Source organism: Hemicordylus capensis, chromosome 4 (assembly GCF_027244095.1).
Source record: "Hemicordylus capensis ecotype Gifberg chromosome 4, rHemCap1.1.pri, whole genome shotgun sequence".
Taxonomy (NCBI): Eukaryota; Metazoa; Chordata; class Lepidosauria; order Squamata; family Cordylidae; genus Hemicordylus; species Hemicordylus capensis.
This window is the reverse complement of record NC_069660.1, coordinates 210,625,179-210,645,562: the sequence shown is the minus strand read 5'-3', so window position 1 is coordinate 210,645,562 and position 20,384 is coordinate 210,625,179. Positions and strand designations below refer to the sequence as shown.

The 20,384-nt window shown below is 44.3% G+C and overlaps 1 protein-coding gene across 9 annotated transcripts in view; it reads right to left on the bottom strand.

Moving 5' to 3' along the window:
• Positions 1-20,384, bottom strand: part of LOC128324449 (uncharacterized) — a 275,349-nt gene that overhangs the window by 15,257 nt on the left and 239,708 nt on the right. For 8 of the 9 annotated variants that reach the window (XM_053249017.1, XM_053249016.1, XM_053249015.1 and 5 more), the window contains one exon: positions 7,713-7,783. In XM_053249017.1, coding sequence (XP_053104992.1) covers positions 7,713-7,783 — 71 coding nt within the window. The remainder of the gene's footprint in view (positions 1-7,712; positions 7,784-20,384) is intronic. The other variant, XM_053249024.1, reaches the window with a different exon arrangement.

Below are 20,384 nucleotides of genomic sequence, written 5' to 3'. Positions count from 1 at the left end.
TACTTAAAGAGAATTACGTTGTTAGACTACAGTCCAGGTAGATTTTGAAAGCAGAATCTGAAAGGCTCGTGTTCCAACTACTACATTTCATGAGTTTTGCCCTTACTCTGTATTCAGATTTTGCATTGCAATGTAGATTTTGCATGAAAGTAGAGGATGCAGCAGGTCTCTCTTGGCGTCCTACTCCAAGATCTATTGTGAAAAAATCTTTATAGCATTTATATTGCAATATGATTTTTTAAAATCATATGTGCTCTTCCAAAAGTTCTTGTTCACAGAAGGAAAATATGTCAAAATTGATCCCAGCTCTTAAATCAGTAGCTCAAAATTAAATCCTTCCCCAAAATGTTTTTGTTGATATTCTTTAGTGACAAAATCAGAGCTGCTATAGGATTTACAACACAAGAGGAAGAGAGACAGCATTGTTGGAGCATATTAAATGTTTAACTTCTGATTGATTGATTAAGTGCCGTCAAGTCAGTGTCGACTCTTAGCAACCACATAGATGGATTCTGTCCAGGATGATCTGCCTTCAACTTGGCCTTTAAGGTCTCTCAGTGGTGCATACACTGCTGTCATAATCAAGTCAATCCACCTTGCTGCTGGTTGTCCTCTTCTCTTTCCTTCCACTTTGCCCAGCATTATGGACTTCTCAAGGGAACTGGATCTTTGCATAATGTATCCGAAGTATGATCGTTTGAGCCTGGTCATTTGTGCCTCAAGTGAAAATTCTGAATTGATTTATTATATGATCCATTTGTTTGTTTTCCGGGCTGTCCATGGTATCCTCAAAAGTCTTCTCCAGCACCAAAGTTCAAAAGCGTCAATGTTTTTTCTATCTTGCTTCTTCAAAGTCCAACTTTGCATCTATAGTGTGTCACAGGAAAACCATTGTCTAACCAATTCAAATCTTGGTAGGTATAGACATGTCACAGAATCTAATATCCTTTCCAAGGCCTCCATTGCTACCCTACCAAGTGCTAGTCTGCGGCGTATTTCTTGACTGCTGGATCCTTTACTATTGACAGTCGATCCTAAAAGGCAGAAGCTATCCACCACTTCAATGTCTTCATTGTCAATTCTGAGTCTGGTTTTGACAATGAAGACACTGAAGTGGTGGATAGCTTCTGCCTTTTAGGATCGACTGTCAACAGAAAATGATCTAGCCGTGCGGGGAAAGAAAATCCGAAGCTGCAAAGACAGAATTACAATGGGAATGTGGAACATAAGAAGCTAGCATGACTATGGGAAAGCTCGACACAGTGAAAGATGAAATGAATCAACTACAGATTGATATATTGGTCATCACTGAATTAAAATGGACTGGAATGGGACACTTTCACTCAGAAAAGCATACCATTTACTACTCAGGACACAAAAACCAAAGAAGGAACGGTATTGCTTTCATAGTCAGGAAGGATATAGAAATGACAGTACTTGCGTACAATGTGGTCAGTGACCAACTAATATCAATTAGATTTCGTGGAGAACCCTTTAACATGACAGTTCTTCAAGTCTATGCCCCATCGACTGATGCAGAAGAAGAGGAAGTTGATGAGTTTTATGCTCCAGTCAAGTCTGAAATTGACAGAACATGCATGCAAGATGTGATGCTGGTGGTTGGAGACTGGAATGCCAAAGTTGGGAAAGGTAAGGAGGAAAACACAGTCAGACTGTATGGCCTAGGAAACAGAAGCGAAGCAGAAGAACGACTTATTAGTTTCTGCCAAGCCAATGATCTCTTCATTGCACATTCTTCAAACAACCAAAGAGGCGCCTATACACATGGACATCACCAGATGGAGTTTAACTTCTACTCCAGCAGTATTAGGGATGGAGCTGTAGCTCAATAGTAGAGCATCTGCTTTGCATGCAGAAGCTACCAGGTTCAATCCCTGGCATCTCCAGCTAAGGCTGGGGAAGATCTCTGCTTGAAACCTTGGAGAGCCACTGTCAGTCAGTGTGGACAGGACTGAGCTAGATGGACCATATGGAAGTGAATGAACTGTTTGCTGCCGAATCAGTTTACCTCGAACCAGGCTGGTTGAGTCGGCCTGCAGCTCAATCACAAACCAAACCAGGGGTACATCCATGGAGGCCAGAACCAGGCCATCATTGCATGCGCAGCATGCTTTTTTTCTAAACAAAGCTTCACGTGCGCTTGGGGCCGTGCTGGGGGGAGCAAGCAGCTGCACTGGTAGCAGTGCCAGACAGGTAAAGACCTTTCTATCTCTCTCACTGCCCCCACCTGGCTGCCCTTTAACATTTCCTGGACCCCCACGCCTTTACTTGTAAAAGGAAATCCTCCCTGGATTCCCCTTGACAAGTATTAGCCACTTGAACCACTGAACTGCTTCAGTCAAATGAACCAGCCAGTTGGTTTCACCAAACTGGTTCAGCAGCATGTGGTTCAGCTCGAATTTGATTCAGATTCGAGCCAAACTGCAAATTTTGGTTTGTGCACACCCCTAATGGGCCAATGGACTGACTCCTATATTCCTGTGTAATATTTACAGCCCAATCCTATGCATATTTACTCAGAAGTAAGTCCCACTGTATTCAATGAGCCTTACTCTCATGAAAACATGCATAGTATTGCAGCCCAAAGCTGTAAGCCTAAGCATACTTCCATAGGAATATGTCTCATGGAACTCAGTGGGACTATTTCTCAGTAAACATGCTGCACAATAGCCAACAATTTAGATAACCAGAAGAGGTTACACTGTGGAGAAGGCTGCTGGATACAATGGTTGCAATCCGGGACAGATAAAGGAGACTCCAGTCTATGGAAGCTTATGTCGTTATAGAAGTTAGGCTTTAAAGACTTGAAGTAGTCCAGCTTTCCGATAAGGATTTTGAACCAAGAAGCCATCCAAGTAGTTCGCAATAGGAATCAAAAGCTGGTTGGAGATAAAACAGCAAGTTCTCTTCATAAGTAAACTTCTGAGGGTTTGGATTTGACCAGCGTCAGTCTTGGCTTCTTTGCTACTGCTGTCTCCATTTTTAGTCCAACATTCCTTCCTGCACCTGCTATGATGTAGTTAATTAATGCCTATATTCATTCCATGGCTTAAGTACTTAAAAGAAATTGCCCTACAGCCAGCTCTCCCAACAGTTTCTCCCTAGGTTTTTTGTGTCTGCCCTTTTGAAGATCATCGGTATGCTGCCCTTATGTAGAAGTCAGAACCTCTAATCTTTCCCTAACATGCTGGGCCAAATCCTCTCCAGTGAACGTTGCGTCAGGCAAGTCCCATTGGCTTTCAGTATTTAAGGAGATTTACACCACATGAGGGTCTGGCCTCAATTAGATTGCCTTGCCTTGCAGCACTTTCCGAAATTTTAGCTAATGAGTTGAAGGCTCCTTGAGTTTCAGTAACAGCTGGAGAATACCCTCCATCCCCATGCCCTCGCTTCTTGGCAGACTTGGATTGCTCCAAGTAGTACTCCAGAGTTTAACACATGAAGACAGGGAAACTTGCTCCACATGGGGCAGTGCTGCTGTGCTGAGAACCAACTCCCAGCCTTAATTCTGTTGGTAGGGAAAGGAACACATTAGGAGTGTATCTCAATGCTCCTGCTTTCCTTTTTGGCAAGCTCTGCTACTCAAAGCCAGCAGGTGTTTAATGCTATTAAATTTATGGGTAGTGAAAGCAGTTGCATTTCTGGGTAGCAAATTAGTGGACTTTTTTTTTTAAGGGACACATGCCTGGCAATTTATTTGGAATTCTGCAGCGGTAGATTAGCAACTTTGAAAAGAGCAGGTTTAACTACCTTTATTATGGAAGCAATGGATCTATGAATTAGACATTATTAAAGAAAACGAGCAAACATTTTATCAAAGGAAAACAACACACATACTTCCAAAACATATTAGAGTACCTTCCACCATATTAGAGTATATTTGTTTTGTCCCCCCACCCCGGCTGTATGTGATATTGGGAGTAGCACAGGATTGGTTAATTGCCTTCAGTTCTTTAGCTGAATCATGTATAGCACTGAGGATGAAGTCTTACACCAAAATGTCTGCTATTTTGTTACATCTGTGGTTTAGTTTTAAAGTTTTAAACCTTTGAATGTTTCTAAACTTTTATTGTGTATTAAAGAAGGTCATTGAAAAAGCTTTGCAGTGTGGAAATGCGTATTTCATCACCCTTATACCATCTTATTAGAGTAAATCAAAAATTATTTCCAAATTTTAGTTCTGTAGTAGTAAAACTACCCTTGCAACCACAATCTTTCTAGAAAATAATAAAGGAATGCCATCTTATCATAATCTTATAACTGAGGGGAAGCAGATAGGAAGCTGCCTTATACCGAGTCAGACCATTGGTCCATCTAGCTCAGTTCTGTCTACACAGACTGGCAGTGGCATCTCCAAGGCTGCAGGCAGGAGTCTCTCTCGGACCTATCTTGGAGATGCCAGGGAGGGAACTTGTAACCTAGATGCTCTTCCCAGAGCAGCCCCATCCCCTAAGGGGAATATCTTACAGAGCTCACATGTAATCTCCCTTTCATATACAAACCAGGGCAGAGCCTGCTTAGCAAATAGGACAAGTCATGCTTGCTACCACAAGACCAGCTCTCCTTTACTTAAATCATCTTCAAGGGTTTGAAGCTTCTCTGGCTTTTGCTATAACCTGGATGTGTCTCTGCACTCCTGGAAAATCTCAGGGTACTCTTGCTTCTCTTCATCAAACACTGATTTCCCCCGCCTCCTATGCAAATGTCAATTATCTAAGTTCCCTTGGCCAGGAAGTTCTATCTGATACATTCAAGTCTTCCCATGTCATTTTTCATAGATATTTGGTTTACTGAAATCAGCAGGGCAGGGATGCTTTTCATAGCATGGAACAAAATATTATCATCTGATAATTGCTGGAGAGCAAACTGCTATTAAAGGCACAGAAGCAGAGGATGGTACAAAAGTTGGTGATGCTATATTAAAAAATGCGAAAGTCAATGGCCAGCATCCAAAATAACACTGTGCTGATGCACCATTGTTTTCCATTGCATGAAGGAAGGGCCTGCTTTTCTCAACACATACCCCCAAGGAATATGTTTTCCCAGGCTAGGGGACCCTCAGAGACATTTTCAGGAGGCACAGACAGCTACACAGGGAAGAGGAAGAATACCAAAAGCCACACAACCCTTGCACGATGGAACACACTGGCTCATTGGCACAGTGTTCGTCCGTGTCAGCCATCATTTCCAAATATTCCCCTACACAGTGGTGGGATGCCACACACAGAACTTGATACAAGAATATATTTGACTGGTGTCAACAGGAAATATTAGATAGGCTTAAATTTGTCACATTGCAGTCTCCAGGTGAGTAAGGTTGCAGGCTTTTTTTCTGACCAAGTATCTGTACCATTTAACAACTGTGAGGCAGACAGGAATTCAACAGGTGCTATATTCACCTGTCATGGAAAGGGGGAAAGAAGCAACTATCTAACACAGTTGCATACGGCACACAACACAGCTTCTATCCGAGGAAAAGAAGCTGGCGCCATTTTCTTACCCAATATTCAAGAATGCCCCAAGAGAAAAGAATGTTGTAGACCAGGGATGCGGAACTTAAAATGCCCCAGTGGGCTGGAACCAACCATGACTTGGCTTGCAGGGGCTGAGCACATTATTACATTAAAATTAATTAACCATATTTAATGAAAGCAGTAATTAGCTGCTTGTAGATCTTCCCACCCCTCATCAAGGGACTCACAATTTTAACCAAGGATAGTGGCCAAGAAAATAGGCCCTATCCCTGTTTACTCAGTGGGGCACTTGGAGTGCATAGCAGCCCCAAACAAATGCCAAGTCCTCTCATCTCCTTAAATAGCGTTCAGGCAGCAATCCCAGGTATGAGTACTAGGGAATAACTCTTACTGGGTACACTGTGGGACATACTTTTGAGTACACATGCATAGGATGGCACTGTACGGCAGTTTCTGGAGAGGGCAGAGGATTCTCCCCACCAGAGGAGAGGAAACTGACTGATAGAGTCAGTCCCCACTCCTCTCGCTTTTTGGGGTAGGCACCGCCTGTGCCAGACTGATGATGCTGCTGCCACTGTTTGAGCCCACTCCATCCACTGCCACTGCTGAAGCAGCAGCAACTGGCTCCCTTGCTGGTCAGTCCATTGCTGCCTCATGCATCTCATCTGGCCTGACGTGCCCAACTGCATTAAGCCACTGCTGCCCTTCAGAAGGACATGCTGAGAGCTCTTCATGGCTCCTGCTGTTGCTGCAGGATAGTCCTACCTGAGAGGGCCAGCACAAAGGTCTCTGCAAACCAGCCTCTTGCAGACTAATCCATTCAAGCCTTAAGTATTAGACCAAAAGAGGAGGGCATTCCAGGATGAAGAATTTGGGGTGATTTAAGCCAGCCCTCTTCAGTTTGTGACCCCCAAACCAAAGACATCCCACCAGCCATGGATTGTGGACTGCCAGGTCATTGGCAATCCTGTGATTCTGCAGTCCCAGGAAGGCAACAGAGACAAACTTCAGCCCCCTAATGGGTCTCAGCTACATGCCTGGTGGATGGTTTGCAGCTTGGTGAGTCAAGCTGTACTTGTATTACAAAGTAAGATATTCAGCTCTTCCTCTTCTAAGCATCCATCCACATAGCAGTACTTATTTTCATGGTTTCAGTACACTGGGAAAGAGCAATCACTGCAAGCTAAGAGCAAAAATACCCTTTTCTGTTATACCCCTTTAGTGCAACACCCGACAAAAGGAGTAGTTAGAAATAAATCAAAAGGCTGTGAAGCAAACAGACATCAACAGGACTGGGATTAATACTCAGGAAGTTGCCATATGTTCTAGTTGAGCTCGCAAAGGGATCCAGCTGATCAATGAGTTCCACTCCCTTCCTCCTGTGGACTTCAGGGAATGTAAGCTCCTATTGTCTTATCAGTCATCTTCTTCAGCCATTTTTGATACAAAAAACTTTCCCCAAGTACTAGCAAGAATTAATTGGCCCCAATGGTCATTTCTTCTCTTGCTCTCCTTCCCTACTTGTGTTCTTTTACATTTTCTTTATAGCCACCTGCAAATTTTGGCACAGGGCAATGGCCCAATATACCCCAGTTAGACCACCCTCTCTTTCATTCTCAGCATTCTTAGCCAACAGCCCCTGATCCTTTCTTTGCAGCTGGATCTTAAGGTGCCAGATAGTCATATAATAGGAGTGGGTTGTTGTTGTTTTTTACTCTAAACGTACAGTCTTGGTTATAAAAAGCTAATTCTCAAATTATCCTGCAACAGACAATGCTTTGGGCAGAGCAATATTTGAGGCCCAACACACTCGGTTCCCATTAGCAGACCTGGGTGTCTAATTATCCTTACCATAATAAGGCTCAACTGCGGCTGACTCCACCATGAATGTCTACAATACAGAGAGACTACTGCCAAGTCTTAGGTCTAAAAAATTTTGCCAAGTCTGCACCTGATCCAGTGAAGTGCCTTTAAAAATATCAGCCAAACAGCTTAAACAACATAGCCATAGCTAACTTTGCCAGTCAATTCATTTAACAGTTCATATCGGTTGTTTACTTAAGTGATCAGAGACATGTACAAAAAGAAAACTCACACAATGTAGCAGATCTACTACTACTACTACCACAACAAATATCCATATACCGCTTTTCAACAAAAGTTCCCAAAGAGAACTTACATAGAGAAATAATTAATTAACTAATAAGATCTACTCACACTAACCTGGACCACTCCAATGACTCACGTCCTCTCCTCCAAGCTCCAGGGTCGATCAGCAGCCAGCCCACCTGTATTGACAGAATAAGAAGGAGAAATGGTTGTAGGTTCTTCATCAGCTTCCTGGGACAACTATCACTTGGCCTTGATCTCCCTGGGGCAGAAGCTATCATCAGGGCTGTCCTTAGAGAGCCCTGGTGGAGTGCGGGGCCCGGGGAAAATCAACCAGTGCAGGACCCCCTTCCAGTTGATTCTAATGGGGGTTAAAAGAGCGAGGCCCAGGGCGGACACCCTGCTTGCCATGCCCTAAGGACAGCCTTGGTTATCAGTATTCAACAGCTGGCAGAAGGAAAAGAACAAGAAGCAGCAGCAAGAGTTATTGATGAGGAACAGCTGGCCAGATAGAACCAGGTACCACTCAATCCTATCAGCTTAGAGACCATCCATGGCCAGTCCATCCTATAACTAGCAGAAAAAGAGAAAGGAGAGACAGCAAGACCCAGTCACTGCAAGAGGAGCTATTTCAGAGGGGCAGGGGTGGTTGAGATTCAAAGTAATGCTCAAATAGATGCTCTTGGAGACCTTGAAGATTAAATTGCAAGGAAACAAAGGTTAAAGACCGTTTGTTCTAGTTACTTTTTTGATCTCATAAAAACCAGAAATAGATGTTCTCCTTAGGAATAATCACATACAAATACGAATATGGTGAATATTTACATACCACTTTTCAACAAAAGTTCCCAGAGTGGTTTACATAGAGATAGATAGATAGATAGATAGAACTAGCTGACCTGGCGCAGAGCATCTTCGCCCCTAGTTCTCCCTGTCTCTCCCCTCTGCTGCTTCAGCCCCATTTCATTCTCCCCCCCCCAGTTCATTCTCCCCCACCAGCCCAGTTTCTGCCCCAGTTTCTGTTCTCCATGGGAGGGAGCTAGTGTGATGGGCTTCCCTGGTTGGCCTGGGGGTGTGGGACGCAGTCTTAGGAAAGAGGGTCAGGGGAAGGAAGCTCCCTGTTATTCCGAGGCAGTGATGGGGTTGCTTTTGCCACACAGCTGGAGGGACTGCCTTAGGATCCTCTCAGGCTGCCCCACCCCCACCCCCACCCCCACCCCCACCCCCACCCTAATTGCATCGGTCATCCTGACTTTGGGTGAAGTGTGGGTTCCTGCAGAGGTCTGCTGCCGTATATTGTGTTGCAACCAGCCTCTGAGAGCAGCCAGCCCAGGACAGAAGCACTCCCTCAGGAGGCTGGTTGTGCAGTGCAGGCCTGGTGCTCAGGGCTGTTCTCAGCAGCTGCCCTCCTTGGTGAGGCACAGCAAAGCCTGGTCTGTTCTCAGAAGTGCTGGGGTTGCGTCTTGGACTGCAGTTCATTCTCCCTCCCTGCCCCAGTTCATTCTCCTTCAGCAGCTGGTGGCCAGGCTTCTTCTCCCCGGCCGCTTCTCCTCCCTGGCCAGGCCTCTAGTTTGCTGCTGCCACCGCCACCACCCCGCTGCCACACCATCATCTTCCCTGCCAGCCTCCACTGCCGTTTCCCGCTGCTCCTCCGCATGCCCGCCGCTGCCATCGTTTTCTTCCCGGCCAGCCAGCTGCCCTCTCCCCACCACCTGCTAGCTGTGCTACTGCTCACTGGCATACTGCAGCCGCCATCATTCTTCCCCTCCCAGCTGTCCCCGTCACTATCCCAAACTCTCACGAGAGCTGCCATGCATGGGATTAGTGACGGGTACGTTTAAGATAATTATATATAAAGATGGCTCCCTGTCCCCAAATGGGATCACAATCAAAAGAAGAGACATAAGATAGACATTAGCAACAGCCACTAGAGGGATGCTATGCTGGGGATGGATATGGCCAGTTGCTCTCCTCCTGCTAAATAAAGAGAATCACCACTTGAAAAAGGTGCCTCTTTGCTCAGTTAGTCGAGGACATAGAGCAAGGGACATGGAGTCTGGAATAGTGAAAGGGTATGTGTTTGACTGCCCTCCCACCTGCCCTACTACTTAAATGGTGCTCCAGCTCTATTAGCCTGCTGACATCAATAGTATTTTTATCACAAAAGCCAGAATCCAAATATGGCATATACAGATTTCACCATTCACCATGGTTTCTCTGTGACATTGTATGAATCTCTTCTTTGTATGGTAAACTTCTCGTGTGTAGGGGACCACTTTCATGCTCAGTGAAATGAGCATATCAGCCGCCAAATATAATGTAACAACTGGTCCTCAGTTGTCCCATAATGTGTGTGGGTGGAGCGGGAGAATTCTCTCTCTCTCTCTCTCTCTCTCTCTCTCTCTCTCTCTCTCTCTCTTCCCTGAGGCTGCTTAATTTCAGAGATGTGTACTGGGTACAGGATTTGGCTTTCTCCATTTCCACTTGTGGAGATGTAACTATCACTTTGATGAGTGTTCGCTTTGATAAAGCTGTTCAGCAGTTGGGAGTCTTATCCACATCCTAAATCCTACTTAAGATCACACATATAGCAGTGGGGGCTTCTGTATCCCATTGCAACATACATTTGCCATGAAAACCCCCATTTTTCTAGAGCTATGGAAATTCTAAGCTTCTGATTCCTTATGCTGCTTATAGGAAATAACCAGTGAGAGAGATTTTTAATCTAGGGTGTTTTTTTTAATTTTGGAATGTCCTTAGGAGGAAAAAATGTTAATACTAATCCTAAAAAGAAATGTTTTGTTTCCAGTGAAGTATGAAGGACTTAAGTGCCTTGCTTTTACTGCAAAAGGAAACACATCCCAAACCCCACTCTGCAAGAAGAAAACTGGAATTGCCATTCCTCTAAAAAATGGCCTATAACTCCCATCACCCCCAGTTAGAGTTAGGGATGCGCATGAACTGGTTCAGAGGCCCTTTTACGGGCTTCTGAACTGGTTCAAATCTCTGGCAGTTCAATCGGTTCGAAGGTGAGGGGGGTATCTTAAAGGATGGGGGAAGGTGCTCTTACCCATCCCACCGTGTTCCCCCTGCTGGCACTGGAGCACTTCACACACGATTCAGGGTTTTCATTGTGCGTTAGAGTGTAAAAGGTAAAGTGTGCAGTCAAGTCAATTTTGACTCCTGGCGCCCACAGAGCCCTGTGGTTTTCTTTAGTAGAATACAGGAGGGGATTACCATTGCCTCCTCCCGTGCAGTATGAGATGATGCCTTTCAGCATCTCCCTATATCGCTGCTGCCCGATATAGTACCAGCACGGATTCAAACCAGCCACCTTCTGCTTGTTAGTCAAGCATTTCCCCGCTGCACCATGTAGCCTGATTTATATCCAGGGTAAAACAATTCACTTTTTGCAACAGTTTTTTGCAGCAACTTCAAATGTTCAATAAAGCTTCGCAGTAAATTCGTGGTAAAGCCTGCTACCTGAAAATGCTCTAGTAGACAGGAATGATGGACGCTGTAGGCTAAAAACAGCTGGAGGGCTGTAGTTAGTCACCCCTGCTCTAAGAAGTTCAGGGCAGCATGCAATTGCCTGTCCTACCCTCACAATAATGCTGTGAGGTAGGTCAAGATGAGAGACAGTAGGCTTTTTCGCACGACCCTAAGCAAGGCCAGGAGAGCATCCAGTCAGGGTAGGAGAGCCATGCACACTCCCAGTCAGAGGTGGTATGGATTCAAAAATCAAAGCAGGAGGAGGGGAGAGTGATTTTGTTCTGCCCAGGAGCTGGGCAGAACAGATACAGCCGACTCCCAGTCTGTCCCCAGCATTTTATCGAGGGTGGACAAAAGGTTGTCCTATCCAGCTCTCGGCTCCCATACCATTATTCTCCCCTCCTCCTACTTTGAGTTCATATGACCACCAACTGGGAGCACATGTAGATCTCCTACTCTGGCTGGACGCTCCTCTGACCCGTTTGAGTGCCGTGTGGACAAGCCTAGTGACTAGCCCAAGGCCACCCACTCATGGCCGAGTGGGGATTTGAACCTATGTCTCCCCAGTCCTAGTCTGAGTCACTCATAGGACATAGGGACATAGAGAGCTGCCAAATACTGAGTCAGACCATTGGTCTATCTAGCTCAGTATTGTCTTCACAGACTGGCAGCAGCTTCTCCAAGGTTGCAGGCAGGAATCTCTCTCAGCCCTATCTTGATGCTGCCAGGGAAGGAACTTGAAACCTTCTGTTCTTCTCAGAGCGGCTTCATCCCCTGAGGGGAATATCTTGCAGTGCTCACACTTCTAGTCTCCTATTCATGTGCAACCAGGGCAGACCCTGCTTAGCTAAGGGGACAAGTCATGCTTGCTACCACAAGACCAGCTCTCCTCTCCAAAAACTCTAACCATTGCACCACACTGACATATGCTAATGAATGACCATAATGAAGTAACCAATCTTGATCTCACATTCAGGCAAGGTGAAGATACATGGAAGAGGCAATTTCCTGAACATATGAGTCACACCTCTCGAAAGCTCTCTATCTCCTCATCTCAAAAACCCTCTTTCTCCTCAGTCAGCACTCAGATACACAGATGCACAGGAGTAAGCTACCCCCTGTTGTAAGTGGGAGCTGACAAGGGTTAAACTCTCAGTCCCGGCTCCTCTTCTGTGTGCTGACTGAGGCATATGAACAGTCAGAAGTTAGACCTCCAGTGTTTAGCTTGACCCTTTCAGTTCCCACTGCAGATCTTTGTTTACCATTTGCATGAAAATACAACCACAAGATAGATTGTTCCAGGGTATTGCTTAGTAAGATAGAGTCGCCAGTTTGTTCAGGTGACATGGGCAGAGATTACCTTATGATGGTTTATTTGAGGAGGTTCATATAGTAAGCTCTATTACCATATATATGAAAACACTGGCATAGATAACTGAGCAGTTACATAATTCATGCATATTCCAGTGATAATCTTATCATTTGGTAACCAACAGCAATTGATTTTATAATTCCAAGGTAAATGTTAATGCCCTGTCAAAAAATAATCTGTACATTTCTAAATACATTGGAATGTTCCTGGCATGCTGATCTTACCAATATGTTTATGTACCTTGGGAAAATATACTATGAATGATTCATATACAAAATATACAGAGCATAACTCACACTGATCTGGCTACCCTTTTAAAATCTCCTCCCTGGAATCATAAGCACTATTCCCAATCTTGGGAGGAGATAATATCCACCAACTTCTTAGAAGAGGCATTTCCAAAGGACCCCAATGCAGGGAGCAGAATAAACACTCCAGCGGGAGGGTTGTTAAAGACTTTTTGGCATCATAACTTCAGGTCAATTGCACACCAATTGGGAAGGCCCACTTTAAAAATAAGCAGTGAGCCCCAATATGTCAGATGTGAAGCAGCCCTGAATCAAGAAAACCATCAGTACGTACCCTGATTGAAAGATGCAACATATGCACATGACTAGTGAGAACCGATAAGCACTGGATTCAAGTGGAACATTTTAAGGAGGAAGAATTAAATAGTCTGTTCATTTGACAGCAAAAAAGTGGCTATGGTTAATTAGCCATTTAACTGCTATCACAAGCGTATAAAAATGTAGCTGCTCCATCACTTCTTTAAGGCTATCTTTGACGGAACTGCATATGTCTTTGCTAAGACACAAGGCATTAATGCCTTCATAAATTATACTCCAGTGTAAGGTAAATCTACCAGTTTCGAGGATGATTAGGACATGCTGGAAGTTCTCTTTTTTCTTAATCTCTGGATTTTACATATAGTCCACATGCAAGTAATGCACATTAGTCAATTAATAGGCTGTTAAATGACAACAGTTCCAGGCAATTTAATTATTGTTGGTAAAATACAAAATGAATTATTGCATGCCAGTTACTAATTTCAGTTCCTTTCCTTGGAATAGATTAACTTTGAACACAATGCTTTATTTGGGGAGGAGAAAAAGTAATGACTCTTTCCTTGCAAATACAAATACTGAGTCACTTAATGCTAGGACTGAAGGGTCTTTAAATGTGTGTGACCAATATAAAGGATTGCTTTCCTGTGGAAAAGGTGGTACCCACTCATACTTTCATAACCTGGTCCCTTGTCCATTCCAGAGGAGGATTGTATATGCTGTCCCTGCCACTCTAGACCTCTGTGCATTAATTTGAAGGTCAGAATAGAGCCTTGAGATATTGTATACATACATAGGCTTTGCTCAGAACTTCAAATAAACCCATAGTGATCAGGAGGAGGAATAGCAGGCATGATACCCCTTATGACAAGCACATTGAAAGAACATCTGAAAAAATACATTAGCAATCAGTGTGTTGGGAGATGCCAAGACTAGAACTGAAAACCAAAGCTCTGTACTCAGCTGCCTCTTTTGGTGAGCTGCCAGGGCAACAGGCTAGAGCATCCTCCTAGGCAGTAAGGCTCCCAAGCAGGGGTGTATCTAGGGGTAGGGCAGGCAGGGCACGTGCCCCGGGCGCCACTTGAAGGGGGGGGCGCCATTTCGTAAAATTAATTAAAAAAAAAAAAAAGGCTGCCAAAAACAAAATGCCCACCGTGCATGCTCAAATGGCCTCTGTGAGGCTCTAGGTCATGCCAGGCTTTGCAGAGGCCATTTGAGCATGCGCGGTGGCCATTTTGTTTTCAGTGGCCTTTAAAAAAAAAAAAGATTATTTTTAAAAAACGGCCACTGCACATGCTCAAATGGTCCTTGCGAGGCTCTAGAGGCCAACGGGGTGAGGGAGAATCTTTGCAAAAAACCCCACCTCAATGAGCCCCTGGTGGCGCAGTGGTAAAACTGCTGCCCTGTAACCAGAAGGTTACAAGTTCGATCCTGACCAGGGGCTCAAGGTTGACTCAGCCTTCCATCCTTCCGAGGTCGGTAAAATGAGTAGCCAGAATGTTGGGGGGCAATATGCTACATCATTGTAAACCACTTAGAGAGCTCCGGCTACAGAGCGGTATATAAATGTAAGTGCTATTGCTATTGCTATTTAGGAAGCCACCCAAAGGGGCTACGGGTAAAATAATAATAATAAAAATATAATATAAGACACTGCACACATATTCATATTGGCACTCTGTACAGAGAATCAGGGCTTGTGAATACTGAGCTGACGCTTAAGAGCTAGGATTGTATTCATTTGCTCTTACTTTGCTTCTTGTGATAAGTGAGTTAAATGTGATGTCTTGAGGGGGCGCAATTTCAGTGTTTGCCCTAGGCGCTATTTTCCCTAGATACGCCTCTGCTCCCAAGTACTCGAGTGACTCCACCCACCCAGGCTAGCCATTGGCTCTCACCAACAGGAAGAGCTATCAAAACTTCCTGTTCAGGATGGGACTTTGGTTGGGCAATGATAATCTTTATTACCTCTAGCTCCCAGCTCCCACTCAGAGCTGTGACTCAACACTGACAAAATGTTGCCACACCAGCTCCATTTCTCTTTCCCTGCCTAGCACAGCAGCACAGTGGTTGGCAGCATTTTGTGCAGTGCCCCAGTCCCCAGGATTCTTGTTTTAGGGGTCTTGAATACACAAGTCACAGTCCACCATTATCTCTTGCAAATACACAACAATGGCCACTTAGTCAATTATGAGAAGGCAATGGCCATTGCAATTACACGAGTGTAGCCATATTATATTTTTTAAAAATTAGAAGAGTCCAGTTGTTCCTTTAAGATTAAGTGAGATAATTTGATTGAAAAACCATGAGCTTTCATTGGAGAATAATTTCATTAATTACAAAGTTATCCTGTGCATTGAAATGAAAAGGAGTGTTCACCATGCTGTTTCATTGCTCCTGCTCATTGAAATTAGGCTTGTGAAGAAGAACTTCCCAATAGACCAGGGAGCTCAAACTACAGATGGAGACCTCCAACTCCCATCATTCCTAGCTACCTGTCATTGTGAATGGGGATTGTGGAAGTTGTAGTTCAACAGCTTCTGGAGGGCTGCACTTATGAGACCCCTGCAGTAGACTTTGCCCACAGTGTATTGTAGGGCTTTTCTATGGGCTACTCGCAATTTAAGGTGTATGACTACTGGGTTTTTAAAAAGGTGTATACTAGGGCCAGCTCAATTTGAATCCAGACTGGATTCGAACCGACCTGGCCCAGTCCAGGTTTGGGCTCAGCCGAACTGGGTCCAGCCTGGCTCGGCCATCGAATTGAAGGCAGACATTTGAACTGAAGGGGAATATTTACCTTTAGTTTCCCACTGATGGGGAGGGCAGAGATGGTGGAGGCGATATCAGAGGCAGGGGCTCCTCCAACCCTCCCGCCATCCTTCCAACTGACTGGCCAGATCAGCTGCAGTCTGGTTCATGCACAGAGACCTGAACCAGGCCACAGCCTATCATTAGAGAAGCCAATGGTGGGGGTGGAGGAGCCCACACCACCACCTCCAATGTCAGCACCACCACTGCAGCTGCCTCCGCTCTCCCCACCAGCAGGAAACTAAAGGTAAATAGTCCCATTTTGCTCCCCCCACCCTTAGTCTAGGGAATCCACATCCCTAGTGTATACACCTCATGTGCATCCCTAGTGTACACACCTTCAAAAGTATGGATGAGGGAAATGCATGTTTGGACTCCTGTGCATCTACAGGAGCCCTAATCAGAGAACTAGAAGTGGCTGCAATTCCCTGCCAAGTGGACACTCTGGGGCAAACCCAGGTTTCCTACTGCACAATGTGTAGAATGGCTCACACAAATTGTCAAAAAGAACAAATTACCCTGGTTCTGCCCAACTTGCCAATTGTCCTTCCCACTTCTTAGATTATGGATCATCCACTCCTAATATATGAATGAACTATCTCCAAGTTTGATTATCAAGAGTATCAAGCATTGGGTAATGAAATACGTCTTGCCAAGATTCACTGAAATGCAGGCGTCCAGGGATTACTCCACTTTCATCCTGTGAACTCTCATCTTCCAGAGCCTCTGGCACATCTACCATTTTCCTTTTGAATTAGCTATTAGCATAGGAGACTTTCCAAATGCTTTCCCAGGAAATGTCTGCCTTCAGTTTCCCACTCATAACGAAGATTTACAGTTTAGTTATCTATTGTGAATAATTAGTTTCCCAGAAATTGCTTGGGTAACATTTAAGGTGACACGGGTTCACCATTCTGCTCTCATTCCATAATTCAGAGTGTTATATTGTAGTTCCCCTTATGACAAACCCTATTAACCAAAACCTTCCAGGCCTTACTGAAAATGTCAGGCTACACAAAAAAAGCAGATAAGAATTGTCATTTTGCAGTGCCAGCACATGACTGCTGACTCAAAAGCTGGCAGGGCAATGTATTTCCAAAGCCATAACTCATGGGCTAAGAGAAGAAACAATCAATTGCTGGGGCAGTAGGGGAAGGAAAAGGAAGCACAGCAAGATGTTTTACAATTTGCTACACTCAATAGTTGGAAGCTATTTTCACATTCACTGCAACCCTCTTGAAAGCTGAAACAGAGAAGAGCTAAACAAAAGCAAGAAGGGGAAACTTGTGTATTTATTTACAGGCCATAGCCCCACCTAAACCTGATGCACCTCTAACCCCCATGGTTTGAATATGCTGTATGTCAATTTCCCCTATCTTTCCACCCCCAATAATCGCTAACCTCCCCACCCTCTGGACAATCCCCCCTCATCGCCCCACTACTGCTCCAAGCACACCAATGTTTCCCCTTGATCTCCCCATCCTCCTGACAATGACCCTCAATTTCTACAGCACCACCCTGTGGCAGCAATAACCAACATCACTGCCATACTTCCTCCTCCCATGCATTTGTCCCAGTTCCTGCAATTTGAAAAGGCAAGGAGCAGAACATAGAAAGGAAGGGAGTATGTGAAGGACCCCACACTTCCTTCAGTTCCATTCTCTGCCCTCTGCATTGCAGGGATTGAGGGGCGAATGGAAGAGCTGTGCAGTGATGGCAGCAGGCTCACTACTGCTGCCATCAGAAGGTAGGGGCAGATGCCTGCCTGCTAACGGGGGTGGGTGGGTTGTGTGAGGCACATGGCCAGAGGTGATAGGCCATTGGAGGCAACTAATTCGCCATCTCCAAATCCAGTGCCTGAGACAACTGCCTTACTAGGCTTCATTAGTGGACTAGCCATGTTTATTTCATCCATCCATCCATCCATCCATCCATTACATTTATATCCCACCTCGCATTCATCATGGAACTCAGGGCACCTTATGTGGGGTTCCCAGGTGATCACCTATTCAGGAACACCAGTCCTAGACCTGCTTAATTTTAGCAAGATGGCTGCATGATATGCCTTCAGAACTAGCCCTGGGATCATGGCTAGTATTGGGTTTGGATGTGGAGGCCCCATGTTCAAATCACCATTTGACGATGAAGCTCAGTGGCTTGACAAAGTAGACTTGACACCTTTTGCGGTTACAATCTGTGATAACTTTAGGAATATAATTTCTATTCCCAGGTTGTTAAAATAATATGAAAATCCTCTGGCTAGATTACAAAAAAAAAAAAAATTATCTTACACTCTATTTGTTGTGTGCATTATTTTACAGTCTATTTGTTGTGTGCATGGAGGTATCCTGCATAAATGTGTGTAAATGGTTTCTATTGGTGATTAATAACACAGTAACTTGGAATAGGCATTCATAAATTGAACTTGGAAGAAAATCACTCTTAAAGGTATTAAATTTCAAGATTTGAATTTCTTCCATAAGATCAGTGGTAGGCAGCCTTGGCACTCCAGCTATTCCTGAACTACAGCTCCCATCAGCCCAGCTGCAATTTATTATAGCTGGGAATGATGGGAGTTGTAGTTCAGCAACAGCTCAGGAGCTAAGGTTGCCTACCTGTTGCATGAGATATACTCTCACACTCTCTCTCCCTCTCACACACACCAACACCCCAGTTCAGAGGTAGGATGGTTCTAAGTATGAATTGCTAGGGATGAGTATGAGTTGCATGCTATTAGGGATGTGCACAAATTGACTTTTTAAAATTCAATTTGTGCCCCAAACAAATCACCCCTGATTTGTTTTGCATCCATATCTACCCCCACAAATCACCCTGATTCGATTTGTATTTGCTTAAATTCAATTTGGATTCAGACCAATTCAGACAACTTAACAAGAGACTAGGGGCACCAAATTTGGGTGATGGGTAAGTCCCCATGGGTGCCACCTACCACTCAAACATCAAGGCAGTGGGACACGTGGTTGATTTTTAATGATTTTCTTTTTAGTGTTTACTGATTTTGAACATTTCCACCATGGGAAACAATGGGGATTTGAAATTGCCATATCCTAACCCTAAAATGGACCCCCAGCTTTCATTTTTTTTTTTAAAGCTAAGCTCTAACCTAAGCCACTGGGTACTCAGTTTTTATTTTACGAATTTTTGAGGTGTTTGGACTCTTTGGTGTGTAATTAATCCTTATAGGGATTCATTGTGAGGAAAGGTTATTAGACACTAAAGAGCCTAAATACTTGGGTGGGTAGGTGGGGGGGGAAATCCTAGAATATAAACTGAGTAGTACCCCACTGCCTTGCAGGTGTGAGTGGGGTGTACTTGACAAATGGCAGTTGACAGTTGGAACTGTTGAAAAGAGAGTCAAAATGAATAGAAGAAGTGAAGGTTTGTAATGAATCCTCATAGGGATTCATTGAAGGAAAGTTATTATACACCAAAGAATCCAAACACTTGAAAAATAGTGACCACACACTTTGCTCCATAACTCCACTTCTACAAGGGCTAGAGCTTAGATTTTTTTTTAAAAAAAATGAAAGCTGGGAATTTGGGGGAATTAATAGGAGGGATTCAAATCTTGAATAGATTTGAATCAAACCAGGAGTGATTCGATTTGGACCCAAATCTAGCCAATGGACCACAGGGGTGATTTGTTTTGTCTCCAAATCATCTGAATCAGCTAGATTCAGGTACAAATTGATTTGTACCTGAATCAATTTGCACATCCCTACAGGCTATTGCCTTCATGTCCTGCTTGTGTGATTTCCAGAAGTATCTGGTCGGGCATTGTGAGAAACAGGATATTGGCCTAGATACATTCTAAAAGTTTCCAATTAAAAGTTGTAAGTAAAAAAGCTAAAAACTAAGAATTCTTGTAAGGTTTCTCTTTCATTTTGTCTGTTTAGCAGAAATCTAAATATGTATATGTCTGTTAGAATCAATAATCGATAGATACATATTTAGATTTGTGCTAAACAGGCAAAATGAAAGTGGAAAACTTTACAAGAATTGGATACAGAGCCAGCCCTAGGATAAGCAGTGTCCTGACCGAGGAGTGCCTCTGGTACCCCCCCCCCAATGTTTATCAGTATTTATCAGTGTTGCCACCAGTGTTGCCACCAGTGTTGCAAGAGAATCAATTGCAAAGCTCGTTCTATCCTAAAAGGCTGGGACAATAAGGCTGGATTGATAGGCAGGTGTGTGGCTGTTACTGCAAACAACAGCCCAACATCTCTTGCCACTATAAGAGGGCAAGATTTCCCAATAAGCAGCAAGTAATAATTCCTATTACTAGAAATGCTCATATTTCTAGTAATAGAAATGTTGTCTATGGGCTGTGCATGGAACCGGCTGCCCAGATTCAGTTCGAGTCCAGATCGGACTTGAACCAGATTGGCCAAGCCCAATCCGGCCCCCATTGAAACCCCCCCGGTCCGGTCCGGGACAGTTCATGGATTTTGTTTTTTAATTTTAAGATAAATGTAGAAGTACCTTTAGCCCCTTCAGGGGGCTTCATGCAGGCTGCGGGTG